The 15,124-nt window shown below is 43.7% G+C and overlaps 1 protein-coding gene across 5 annotated transcripts in view; it reads right to left on the reverse strand.

The window, feature by feature from the left end:
* Positions 1 to 15,124, reverse strand: part of DNMT3A (DNA methyltransferase 3 alpha) — a 340,200-nt gene that overhangs the window by 138,579 nt on the left and 186,497 nt on the right. For 4 of the 5 annotated variants that reach the window (XM_063914960.1, XM_063914958.1, XM_063914959.1 and 1 more), the window contains exon 6: positions 3,370 to 3,516. The exons of the other annotated variant lie outside the window; for it this stretch is intronic. In XM_063914960.1, the coding sequence (XP_063771030.1) occupies positions 3,370 to 3,516 (147 nt within the window). The remainder of the gene's footprint in view (positions 1 to 3,369; positions 3,517 to 15,124) is intronic. 5 annotated transcript variants of the gene reach the window in all.

The raw sequence follows: 15,124 nt of genomic DNA on the forward strand, positions 1-15,124 counted from the left end.
TTATATATAGGGGACGTCCCATACACACCTCAGCTGTATAATGTATTATATACAGGACGTCTCATACACGCTTCACCTGTAAAATGTTTTATATATAGGGGGCGTCCCATACACACCTCAGCTGTATAATGTATTATATATAGGGGACGTCCCATACACACCTCAGCTGTATAATGTATTATATATAGGGGACGTCCCATACACACCTCAGCTGTATAATGTATTATATATAGGGGATGTCACATACATACCTCAGCTGTATAATGTATTATATACAGGACGTCTCATACATGCTTCAGCTGTATAATGTATTATATATAGGGGACGTCCCATACACACCTCAGTTGTATAATGTATTATATATAGGGGACGTCCCATACACACCTCAGCTGTATAATTGGGGTAATTCCGAGTTGATCGCAGCAGGACATTTTTTAGCAGTTGGGCAAAACCATGTGCACTGCAGGGGAGGCAGATATAACATTTGCAGAGAGAGTTATATTTGGGTGGGTTATTTTGTTTATGTGCAGGGTAAATACTGGCTGCTTTATTTTTACACTGCAATTTAGATTGCAGATTGAACGGGTGGTCTTCTGTATGCCGAATGTCGGGATCCCGGCGCACAGTATACCGGCGCCGGAATCCCGACACCCGGCATACCGACAACTATTCTCCCTCGTGGGGGTCCACGACCCCCCTGGAGGGAGAATAAAATAGTGTGGCGCGAGTAGCGCGCCACCGTGCCCGCAGCGTGGCGAGCGCAGCGAGCCCGCAAGGGGCTCCTTTGCGCTCTCCACGCTGTCGGTATGCCGGCAGTCGGGCTCCCGGCGCCGGTATGCTGGGCGCCGGGTGCACGAGCGCCGGCATACCGTACGACACCCGATTGAACTCACCACACCCAAATCTATCTCTCTCTGCACATGTTATATCTGCCTCCCCTGCAGTGCACATGGTTTTGCCCAACTGCTAAAAAAAATTCTGCTGCGATCAACTTGGAATTGCCCCCAATGTATTATATATAGATGACGTCCCATACACACCTCAGCTGTATAATGTATTATATATGGGGACGTCTCATACACACCTCAGCTGTATAATGTATTATATAAAGATAACGTCCCATACACACCTCAGCTGTATAATGTATTATATATAGATGACGTCCCATACACACCTCAGCTGTATAATGTATTATATATAGATGACGTCCCATACACACCTCAGCTGTATAATGTATTATATATAGATGACGTCCCATACACACCTCAGCTGTATAATGTATTATATATAGATGACGTCCCATACACACCTCAGCTGTATAATGTATTATATACAGGGTGTCTCATATACACCTCAGCTGTATAATGTATTATATATAGATGACGTCCCATACACACCTCAGCTGTATAATGTATTATATACAGGGTGTCTCATATACACCTCAGCTGTATAATGTATTATATATAGATGACGTCCCATACACACCTCAGCTGTATAATGTATTATATACAGGGTGTCTCATATACACCTCAGCTGTATAATGTATTATATATAGATGATGTCTCATACACACCTCAGCTGTATAATGTATTATATATAGGGGACGTCCCATACACACCTCAGCTGTATAATGTATTATATATAGATGACGTCCCATACACACCTCAGCTGTATAATGTATTATATACAGGGGACGTCCCATACACACCTCAGCTGTATAATGTATTATATATACAGGACATCTCATACACACCTATATACAGGGTGTCTCATATACACCTCAGCTGTATAATGTATTATATATAGAAGACGTCCCATACACACCTCAGCTGTATAATGTATCATATATACAGGACGTCTCATACACACCTTAGCTTTATAATGTATTATATATAGGGGACGTCCCATACACACCTCAGCTGTATAATGTATTATATATAGATGACGTCCCATACACACCTCAGCTGTATAATGTATTATATATACAGGACATCTCATACACACCTCAGTTGTATAATGTATTATATACAGGACGTCTCATACACACCTCAGCTGTATAATGTATTATATATACAGGACATCTCATACACACCTCAGCTGTATAATGTATTATATATACAGGACGTCTCATACACACCTTAGCTTTATAATGTATTATATATAGGGGACGTCCCATACACACCTCAGCTGTATAATGTATTATATATAGATGACGTCTCATACACACCTCAGCTGTATAATGTATTATATATACAGGACGTCTCATACACACCTTAGCTTTATAATGTATTATATATACAGGACATCTCATACACACCTCAGCTGTATAATGTATTATATATAGATGACGTCTCATACACACCTTAGCTTTATAATGTATTATATATAGGGGACGTCCCATACACACCTCAGCTGTATAATGTATTATATATAGATGACGTCCCATACACACCTCAGCTGTATAATGTATTATATAGACAGGACGCCACATACACACCTCAGCTGTATAATGTATTATATATACAGGACATCTCATACACACCTCAGTTGTATAATGTATTATATACAGGACGTCTCATACACACCTCAGCTGTATAATGTATTATATATAGATGACGTCCCATACACACCTCAGCTGTATAATGTATTATATATAGAAGACGTCTCATACACACCTCAGCTGTATAATGTATTATATATACAGGACATCTCATACACACCTCAGTTGTATAATGTATTATATACAGGGTGTCTCATATACACCTCAGCCGTATAATGTATTATATATAGGGGACGTCCCATACACACCTCAGTTGTATAATGTATCATATACAGGGTGTCTCATATACACCTCAGCCGTATAATGTATTATATATAGGGGACGTCCCATACACACCTCAGTTGTATAATGTACTATATACAGGGTGTCTCATATACACCTCAGCCGTATAATGTATTATATATAGGGGACGTCCCATACACACCTCAGTTGTATAATGTACTATATACAGGGTGTCTCATATACACCTCAGCTGTATAATGTATTCTATATAGGGGACGTCTCATACACACCTCAGCTGTATAATACAGTATATAGAGGTTATCTCAGCACAATGACCTGGGGGGAAGGGGAAGGGGGGGCGCAGGACATTTGGGCTGTAACCTGGTGTCAGGATGTTTCACCTGTGTGACCCCTCAGTCACCATCTACCCCTCCCCCTATAATTCCATGATGACTCCATCCAGATTACACCCCTGTAAACTGTGACCGGAGCGTGTGGTCTACCAGACAAGGCCCGTGGCGCTCGGCTGGGAGCTTCGTCAGAACATACACAATACAGTTATAGGGAAACGTATGCCATGCCCTTACCTCCTTCTTCCATCTGGCCAGCCACTCATCTCTCTTCCTCTTGCTGACGTAATATGGGTCCCCAGCCTGGAAAGGCAGCCTCGGCACGGGCCTCTGACGCAGACCGGTCTCCCAGCCCAACCCTCCACGTAACCGGCTTCGGTATCCCTGCTCAACGGTAGTTAAGACTGTGTAAGCAATAGGCTGGCACCACACAATAAGTGTTATACAACAGACAATCAGCCCAATTACCCTCCTCATGCAGTAGCCAGGCCTGTAGCCGAGCCTAGCCACCGCTCCGGTAACGCCAAACTGAGGACCCCGGAGAACGCAGCAATGGTGGCACACAACATGCAACATTCCCCACAATAATACTGGAAGCACAACACTCCAGCGTCAGCGAGGTGCAATTCACCAAGGTACAGGACACGTTAGGTCCAGACTAGCTACGACCTGCTGACAGGAGCTGTATCCATCTGTGAATGTAATACAGGGACACAGACAGCGGAACAGGCTACTCACAGATGTGTCCTCGTACACTGCGCGTCTGTGCGTCATACGGGGCAGCGTACCGTACCGAACCACGTGGCCCATCTACTCTGCCCCTTTTTTACCATATTTTTACCTCAACCTTATTTGATCCTTATTTCTGTGTAAGGATATTCATATGTCTATCCCATGCATGCTTACATTGCTCTACTACTGTCTTATCCTCTACCACCTCTGATGGGAGGATATTCCACTTGTCCACAACTCTTTCTGTGAAGTAATTTTTCCTCATATTTCCCCTGAACCTCCCCCCTCCAGTCTCAGTGCATGTCCTCGTGTCCTATTACTTCTCTCCCTGTGAGGAATGTTTCCCTCCTGTACCTTGGTAATACCCCTGATATATGTGACAGTCTCTATCATGTCCCCTCTTTCCCTTCCTTAGTCCACACTATACGTATTGAGATTTCTTAGTCTCTCTGGGTAAGTTGTGTGGTGTAGGCCATGCACCATGTTAGTTGCCCTTCTTTGTACAGTCTCTAATGCAGGGGTGGGGAACCTCCGGCCCGTATACGGCCCGCAAAGCCGTTTGTTCCGGCCCACCCGCTTGTGTTGGCGAGACACGCCGCCGCTCAGTCCGGCGGCGGCGTGTCTCAGCTGTCAGGGCAGGGAGGAGAGCGCAGCTCTATGTCCGGCGGCAGCGGCGGGTAAGATCTCAAACCAGCCGCCGGTTCGTGAGCCAATCAGAGTCCGCAGTCCAGCAGCCAATCAGGAGCCGCCGCTGCCGGTTCGCGAGCTCTGACTGGCTCACGAACCGGCAGCTGGTTTGAGATCCTACATGCCGCCGCTGCTGTCCGACATAGCCGCACTCTCCTCCCTGCCCTGACCCCCTGACGGAGGAGGAGGAGCAGCAGCAGCGGTGAGAAGCACAGTGGGGTGGGGGGGGGGGGGGGGGAGAAGGGCACTGTGGGGGCATTTGTATACCTGGCACTGTGGGGGAATTTGTATACCTAGCACTGTGGGGGTCATTTGTGGATCTGGCACTGTGGGGGTCATTTGTGGATCTGGCACTGTGGGGGTCATTTGTGGATCTGGCACTGTGGGGGGCAATTGTGGCTCTGGCACTGCACTATTGGGGGCATATGTGTATCACGTCCCATTTTAATTGGACACACCCATTTTTTGGCACACGCGCCTTCGGCGCGCGTACTTAGTACCTCTGAGGGTCAGAACTACTGGGGGGGCAGGGTCATTTTTAAGTTGATCATTTTTGTATGGCCCCCAAAGGATTTTATAAATATCTAAATGGCCCTTGGTAGAAAAAAGGTTCCTCACTCCTGCTCTAATGTATTAATATCCTTCTGAAGATATGGCCTCCAGAACTGACCACAGTATTCTAGATGAGGCCGCACCAATCACCTATACAGTGGCATTATTACTTCTTTTTTTCTGCTGCTGATTCCTCTCCCAATGCAGCCAAGCATCTGACTAGCCTTCCTCATTGCTGTGTTACATTGCTTACCTGCCTTTATGTCACCTGAAATAGTGACTCCTAGATCCCTTTCTTCCTCAGTAGTCCCCAGTATAGTGCCATTAATACTATATTTATCCTTTATGTCACCTGAGATAGTGACTCCTAGATCCCTTTCCTCCTCAGTAGTTCCCAGTATAGTGCCATTAATACTATATTTATCCTTTATGTCACCTGAGATAGTGACTCCTAGATCCCTTTCCTCCTCAGTAGTTCCCAGTATAGTGCCATTAATACTATATTTATCCTTTATGTCACCTGAGATAGTGACTCCTAGATCCCTTTCCTCCTCAGTAGTTCCCAGTATAGTGCCATTAATACTATATTTATCCTTTATATCACCTGAGATAGTGACTCCTAGATCCCTTTCTTCCTCAGTAGTCCCCAGTATAGTGCCATTAATACTATATTTATCCTTTATATCACCTGAGATAGTGACTCCTAGATCCCTTTCCTCCTCAGTAGCTCCCAGTATAGTGCCATTATACTATATTTATCCTTTATGTCACCTGAGATAGTGACTCCTAGATCCCTTTCCTCCTCAGTAGTTTCCAGTATAGTGCCATTACTACTATATTTATCCTTTATGTCACCTGAAATAGTGACTCCTAGATCCCTTTCCTCCTCAGTAGTTTCCAGTATAGTGCCATTAATACTATATTTATCCTTTATGTCACCTGAGATAGTGACTCCTAGATCCCTTTCCTCCTCAGTAGTTTCCAGTATAGTGCCATTAATACTATATTTATCCTTTATGTCACCTTAGATAGTGACTCCTAGATCCCTTTCCTCCTCAGTAGTCTCCAGTATAGTGCCATTAATACTATATTTATCCTATGTCACCTGAAATAGTGACTCCTAGATCCCTTTCCTCCTCAGTAGTTTCCAGTATAGTGCCATTAATACTATATTTATCCTTTATGTCACCTGAAATAGTGACTCCTAGATCCCTTTCCTCCTCAGTAGTTCCCAGTATAGCGCCATTAATACTATATTTATTCTTTATGTCACCTGAAACAGTGACTCCTAGATCCCTTTCCTCCTCAGTAGTTACAGTATAGTGCCATTAATATTATATTTATCCTTTGTCACCTGAAATAGTGACTCCTAGATCCCTTTCCTCCTCAGTAGTTTCCAGTATAGTGCCATTAATACTATATTTATCCTTTATGTCACCTGAAATAGTGACTCCTAGATCCCTTTCCTCCTCAGTAGTCCCCAGTATAGCGTCATTAATACTATATTTATCCTTTATGTCACCTGAGATAGTGACTCCTAGATCCCTTTCCTCCTCAGTAGTTCCCAGTATAGTGCCATTAATACTGTATTTATCCTTTATATCACCTGAGATAGTGACTCCTAGATCCCTTTCCTCCTCAGTAGTTTCCAGTATAGTGCCATTAATACTATATTTATCCTTTATATCACCTGAGATAGTGACTCCTAGATCCCTTTCCTCCTCAGTAGCTCCCAGTATAGTGCATTAATACTATATTTATCCTTTATGTCACCTGAAATAGTGACTCCTAGATCCCTTTCCTCCTCAGTAGTTTCCAGTATAGTGCCATTAATACTATATTTATCCTTTATGTCACCTGAGATAGTGACTCCTAGATCCCTTTCCTCCTCAGTAGTTCCCAGTATAGTGCCATTAATACTATATTTATCCTTTATGTCACCTGAAATAGTGACTCCTAGATCCCTTTCCTCCTCAGTAGTTCCCAGTATAGCGCCATTAATACTATATTTATCCTTTATGTCACCTGAAACAGTGACTCCTAGATCCCTTTCCTCCTCAGTAGTTACAGTATAGCGCCATTAATATTATATTTATCCTTTATGTCACCTGAAATAGTGACTCCTAGATCCCTTTCCTCCTCAGTAGTTTCCAGTATAGTGCCATTAATACTATATTTATCCTTTATGTCACCTGAGATAGTGACTCCTAGATCCCTTTCCTCCTCAGTAGTCCCCAGTATAGTGCCATTAATACTATATTTATCCTTTATGTCACCTGAAATAGTGACTCCTAGATCCCTTTCCTCCTCAGTAGTTCCCAGTATAGTGCCATTAATACTATATTTATCCTTTATGTCACCTGAAATAGTGACTCCTAGATCCCTTTCCTCCTCAGTAGTTTCCAGTATAGTGCCATTAATACTATATTTATCCTTTATGTCACCTGAGATAGTGACTCATAGATCCCTTTCCTCCTCAGTAGTTCCCAGTATAGCACCATTATTACTATATTTATCCTTTATGTCACCTGAAATAGTGACTCCTAGATCCCTTTCCTCCTCAGTAGTTTCCAGTATAGCGCCATTAATACTATATTTAGCGTTTGGATTTTTGATACCAAAGCGCATGATTTTGCATTTTTTTGGCATTAAACTGTAATTGCCACACTCTTGACCATTCCTCTAGTCCACAGGTTCTCAAACTCGGTCCTCAGGACCCCACACGGTGCATGTTTTGCAGGTCTCCTCACAGAATCACAAGTGAAATAATTAGCTCCACCTGTGGACCTTTTAAAATGTGTCAGTGAGTAATTAATACACCTGTGCACCTGTTGAGTTACCTGCAAAACATGCACTGTGTGGGGTCCTGAGGACCGAGTTTGAGAACCACTGCTCTAGTCTACCTAGATCCTCAATAATTTGTTTTACCCCTCCTGGTGTGTCTACCCTGTTGCATACCTTTGTCTCATCTGCAAAAAAACATACTTTCCCTTTAATGCCATTTGCAATGTCACCAATAAAGATATTAAAAAGCACTGGTCCAAGTACAGATCCCTGGGGTACTCCACTGGTAACATTTCCCTCCTGTGAATACACTCCATTTACTACAACTGTCTGTTTTCTATCCTGCAACCAAGATCTTATCCATTCACCAATCTTAACATCCAATCCCATGCTTTCCAGTTTATTTAGCAGCTTGCGATGTGGGACAGTGTCAGAAGCTCTTACTAAAGTCTAGATAAGCTATATCCACGGCTCCACCTTTAACAGAGAGGCAGTTTGTCGCGGTTGTGTACGAGGACACGTCTGTACCAATCTCTGCATCACATACATCAGCTTCTAGAACGGTGGTTTCCTAAATCCACAGACCAATATATAATGATCACCAGAAAATGTCTCTGCATGGCATACCACTATTAGGCTCTGCAATATATAATGGTCCCCAGTATACGGCTCTGCATGACATACCATTATTAGGCTCTGCATATATCATGGTCCCCATTATACGGCTCTGCATGATATACCATTATTAGGCTCTGCAATATATAATGGTTCCCAGAATACAGCTCTGCATAGCATATCGTGATTAGGCTCTGCAAATATATAATGGCCCCAAACTACTGCTCTGCATGGCATACCATGATTAGGCTCTGCAATATACAATAGTGTCAAGAATACAGCTCTGCATGGTATAACATGATTAGGCTCTGCAATATATCATGGTTCCCAGAATACAGCTCTGCATAGTATGTCGTGATTAGGCTCTGCAATATATAATGATCACCAGAATACAGCTTTGCATGGTATACCATGATTAGGCTCTGCAATATATAATGGTTCCCAGAATACAGCTCTGCATGGTAGGTCATGATTAGGCTCTGCAATATATAATGGCCCCATACTACAGCTATGCATGGTATACCATGATAAGGCTCTGCAATATATAACAATCCCATGGATATGGCTCTGCATGGCATACCATGAGTAGGCTCTGCAGTACACAACAGTCTCCAGAATACGGCCCTGCATGGTATATCATGATTATGCTCTGCAATATATAATGGTTCCCAGAATACAGCTCTGCATGGTATATCATGATTACGGTCTGCAATATAGAATGGTCCCCAGAATATGGCTCTGCATGGTATACCATGAGTAGGCTCTGCAATATATAATGACCACAGACTACAGCTCTGCATGGTATACCATAATAAGGCTCTGCAATATATAACAATCCCAGGTATACGGCTCTGCATGGTATACCATGAGTAGGCTCTGCAATATATAATGGCCCAGACTACCGCTCTGTACGGCATACCATGATTAGGTTCTGTGGCATATAATGTCCTCAGAATATGGATCTTTGTTGACTACTATTACTAGACTCTGCAATATATAATGGTCCCCAGAATACGGCTCTACACGGTATACCATGATTAGGCTCTGCAATATATAATGGTCCGAGTATACGGATCTGCATGGTATACCATTATTAGGCTCTGAAATCTATAATGGTCCCAGTATACGACTCTGCATGGTATACCATGATTAGGCTCTGCAATATATAATGGTTCCAGTATACGACTCTGCATGGTATACCATGATTAGGCTCTGCAATATATAATGGTCCCAGTATACGACTCTGCATGGTATACCATGATTAGGCTCTGCAATATATGATGGTCCCCAGTATACGGCTCTACATGGTATACCATGATTAGGCTCTGCAATATATAATGGTCCCCAGTATACGGCTCTACATGGTATACCATGATTAGGCTCTGCAATATATAATGGTCCGAGTATACGGATCTGCATGGTATACTATTATTAGGCTCTGAAATCTATAATGGTCCCAGTAAACGACTCTGCATGGTATACCATGATTAGGCTCTGCAATATATAATGGTCCCAGTATACGGCTCTGCATGGTATACCATGATTAGGCTCTGCAATATATAATGGTCCGAGTATACGGATCTGCATGGTATACCATTATTAGGCTCTGAAATCTATAATGGTCCCAGTATACGACTCTGCATGGTATACCATGATTAGGCTCTGCAATATATAATGGTCCCAGTATACGGCTCTGCATGGTATGCCATGATTTTTCTCTGCAGTATATATCGCCCCAGATTATGGATCTTTGTTGACTACTGTGACTAGACTCCACAACTCCCCTGTATACAGCGCTGCATATTATACCATTATTAGGCTCTGCAATATATAAAGGTCTTCAGAATACGGCTCTGTATGGTATACCATGATTAGCCTCTGTAGTATATAACAGACCTGTGTTGCATACTATGGTTAGGCTCTGCAAAATATGGCTACCCAGTATATGGCTCTGCGTGGTATACCATGATTAGGCTCTGCAATATATAATGGACCAGAGTATACGGCTCTGCATGGTATACCATTGTTATTGTCTGCAATATATAATGGGACCCAGAAAACCACTCTACATGGAATACTATGATTAGGCTCTGCAAAATACAATAGTCTCCTGAATACGGCTCTACATGGTATACCATGATGAGGCTCTGCAATATACAATAGTGTCCAGAATACGGTTCTACATGGCATACCAAGATGAGACTCAGCGATATACAAAGGTAGGCAGAATAATGGTCTCCAGAATACGGCTCTGCATGGCATATTATTAGACTCTGCAATATATAATGTTCCCGTGGATAAAGCACTTAATGGTATCCCATGATTAGGCTCTGCAATATATATAATGGTCTCCAGAATACGGCTCTGCATGGCATATTATTAGACTCTGCAATATATAATGTTCCCGTGGATAAAGCACTTAATGGTATACCATGATTAGGCTCTGCAATATACAAAAGTCTCCAGAATACGGCTCTGCATGGTATACCATGATTAAGCTCTGCAATATACAAAAGTCTCCAGAATATGGCTCTGCATTGTATACCACGATTAGGCTCTGCAATATGCAATGGTCCGCAGAATATGGCTCTGCATTGTATATAATGATTAGGCTTTGCAATATACAATGGTCCATAGAATACGGCTCTGCATGGTATACCATGATTAGGCTCTGCAATATACAATGGTCCGCAGAAAATGGCTCTGCATGGTAAGGCGCGTCTGATCGTGTTTATGCCCGAAAGTTAAAATAAATAAAAAAAAGCATTGCCCTTTTACATTTCAGGAATAAACACGTTCAGAAGCGTGGGGGTAAGCTGCGGACACACTGGCGCCATGTTGGGCTGATTTGGCGTTTCATAATGACGGTTCAGTGTGTACGGGTGATTGCGCGCTCCCGCGGTGTGCTGCACATCAGACCGAGTGATAACGTTAGCGACCTTGTTTATACTAATGGACGATGGAACACGAACGTTCCGTCCTTCATTAAACTCGTTCCAGTGTGTACACACAATCTAAGCTCAAGGGCATACGTTCCGATGTCAGAAGGAATGCCCGTCGCCCCAGTGTGTGCCCAGCTTTATACAACACCCTAGGGTGCTCACTCCATTCTAATGTGGTTATCACTGTACTTCACACAGATAGAGCCTGGGTCAGCATCAAATCCATGCATCTCCCACTATGAGGCAGCAATGCTAACCACTGCGGCACCGGTCCACAAAATATCCTACAATACAGTGAGTGCCCGGTGATGCAAGACACCTAAATCCCTGACTGTATTATATGAGTAACTCCATTACTGTATTTAAACTGAACCTTCACGATGTTATATCATGATAGGCTTTACCTTCATGTTGTTATATCATGATAGGCTTTACATTCACAATGTTATGTCATGATAGGCTATACCTTCATGTTGTTATATCATGATAAGCTTTACCTTCACTATGTTATGTCATGATAGGCTATACCTTCACAATGTTATGTCATGATAGGCTTTACCTGCATATTGTTATATCATAATAGGCTTTACGTTCACAATGTTATGTCATGATAGGCTTTACCTTCACTATGTTATGTCATGATGGGCTTTACCTTCACAATGTTATATCATGATAGGCTTTACCTTCACGATGTTATGACATGATAGGCTTTACCTTCACGATGTTATGTCATTATAGGCTTTACCTTCACGATGTTATATCATGATAGGCTTTACCTTCACGATGTTATGACATGATAGGCTTTACCTTCACGATGTTATGTCATTATAGGCTTTACCTTCACGATGTTATATCATGATAGGCTTTACCTTCACAATGTTATGACATGATAGGCTTTACCTTCACGATGTTATGTCATTATAGGCTTTACCTTCACGATGTTATATCATGATAGGCTGTACCTTCACGATGTTATGACATGATAGGCTTTACCTTCACGATGTTATGTCATTGTAGGCTTTACCTTCACGATGTTATATCATGATAGGCTGTACCTTCACGATGTTATGACATGATAGGCTTTACCTTCACGATGTTATGTCATGATAGGCTTTACCTTCACGATGTTATATCATGATAGGCTTTACCTTCACGATGTTATGACATGATAGGCTTTACCTTCACAATGTTATGTCATGATAGGCTTTACCTTCACAATGTTATGTCATGATAGGCCTTACCTTCACGATGTTATATCATGATAGGCTTTACCTTCACGATGTTATGACATGATAGGCTTTACCTTCACAATGTTATATCATGATAGGCTTTACCTTCACGATGTTATGACATGATAGGCTTTACCTTCACAATGTTATGTCATGATAGGCTTTACCTTCACAATGTTATGTCATGATAGGCCTTACCTTCACGATTTTATGACTGATAGGCTTTACCTACACTATGTTATATCATGATAGGCTTTACCTTCACGATGTTATGTCCTGGTAGGATTTAATGGGTGTGGATTATTAGATTTACACTAAAAAAGTCTACAGTCAATAGGTCTACAACTAATGGTAGACATGCATTAGGTTGACAGGGTCCAAAGCTCGACACGGAAATGGAGACACTTTTTTTTCCGTTTGGGTGTATTGTCACTTTTCTACCACAAACAAGCGCCCATTAGTGTTCTGCTTGGCTCGCCATGCTTCGTGCACGGTGCCTCGCTGCACTTGGCACGTTACTGTTCCCAATCGTAGTCCACGTGGATAGTAAAGTATGAAAAAGAGGAAAATAATGCGAAAAGAAAAAACTTGTGTCGACCATGTGTGTCTTTCATTGTCACGTCGATCTTTTGAACTGTCTACCTTTTACATGTTGCCCATTTGACCCTGTCAACTTAATGCATGTCTACCATTAGTGGTCGACATATGTACACTGTATAATAGGATTGATAAGCATGTGAGCAGGGCCCTCCTACATCTATGTCTGTCTGTTTTACCCAGTTTGTTCCATCACTGCTGTTTCCAACTGTAAAGGGCAACGGAACATGCTGCGCTATATAAGACACTGTAACTAACATAAATCATTATATCACTGTCTCCTTTACTACAGAGATCAGGTTATTACATCACAACTTCCTGTAATACAGACATCTGTCAGCGTATTACCCCTCACACCGACGCCTTTATTGTCATAATGTCAGTATGTCCAGGAGGCTCAGGGTTAGGGCTGGGGAGTTTGGGTTGGGGCTATGGGTAATGTTAGGGTTAGGGCTGGGGAGTTTGGGTTGGGGCTATGGGTAATGTTGGGGTTAGGGCTGGGGAGTTTGGGTTGGGGCTATGGGTAATGTTGGGGTTACGGCTAGGGAGTTTGGGATGCGGCTATGGCTAATATTAGAGTTAGGGCTGGGGGTGTTCAGGTTGGGGACAGGGCTAATGTGTTGGTCAGGATTGTGGGTGTTCGGGTTGGAGCTATGGCTTATGTTGGGGTTAGGGCTGGGGAGTTTGGGTTGGGGATATGGCTAATATTAGGGCTGGGGGTGTTCAGGTTGGGGACGGGGATGTTTTGGTTAGGAATAGGAGTGTTTAGGTTGGGGCCATGGATAATATTAGGGTTAGGGCTGGGGAGTTTGGGTTGCGGCTATGGGTAATGATGCGGTGAGGGCTGGGGAGTTTGAGTTGGGGCTATGGCTAATATTAGGGTTAGGGCTGGGGGTGTTCAGGGTGGGGACGGGGCTAATGTGTTGGTCAGCACTGGAGGTGTTTGGGTTGGGGTTATGGCTAATTTTGGGGTTAGGGCTGGGGAGTTTGGGTTGGGGCTATGGCTAATGTTGGGGTCAGGACTGGGGGTGTTTGGGTTGGGGCTAAGGCTAATGTTGGGGTCAGGACTGGGGTAGTTTGGGTTGGGGCTATGGGTAATGTTGGGGTCAGGACTGGGGGTGTTCAGGTTGGAGATGGGCTAATGTTGGGGTCAGGACTGGGGTCGTTTGGGTTGGAGCTATGGCTAATTGTTGGGGTCAGGACTGGGGAGTTTGGGTTGGGGCTATGGCTAATGTTGGGGTCAGGACTGGGGGTGTTTGGGTTGGGGCTATGGCTAATGTTGGGGTCAGGACTGGGGGTGTTTGGGTTGGGGCTATGGCTAATGTTGGGGTCAGGACTGGGGGTGTTTGGGCTGGGGCTATGGCTAATGTTGGGGGTGTTTGGGTTGGGGCTATGGCTAATGTTGGGGGTGTTTGGGTTGGGGCTATGGCTAATGTTGGGGTCAGGACTGGGGGTGTTCAGGTTGGGGCTATGGCTAATGTTGGGGTCAGGACTGGGGGTGTTCGGGTTGGAGATGGGCTAATGTTGGGGTCAGGACTAGGGGTGTTTGGGTTGGAGATGGGCTAATGTTGGGGTCAGGACTGGGGGTGTTTGGGTTGGAGATGGGCTAATGTTGGGGTCAGGACTGGGGGTGTTTGGGTTGGGGCTATGGCTAATGTTGGGGTTAGGACTGGGGGTGTTTGGGCTGGGGCTATGGCTAATGTTGGGGTCAGGACTGGGGGTGTTCGGGTTGGAGATGGGCTAATGTTGGGGTCAGGACTGGGGGTGTTCGGGTTGGAGATGGGCTAATGTTGGGGTCAGGACTGGGGGTGTTTGGGTTGGGGCTATGGCTAATGTTGGGGTCAGGACTGGGGG

Source organism: Pseudophryne corroboree, chromosome 4 (assembly GCF_028390025.1).
Source record: "Pseudophryne corroboree isolate aPseCor3 chromosome 4, aPseCor3.hap2, whole genome shotgun sequence".
NCBI classification, from domain to species: domain Eukaryota; kingdom Metazoa; phylum Chordata; class Amphibia; order Anura; family Myobatrachidae; genus Pseudophryne; species Pseudophryne corroboree.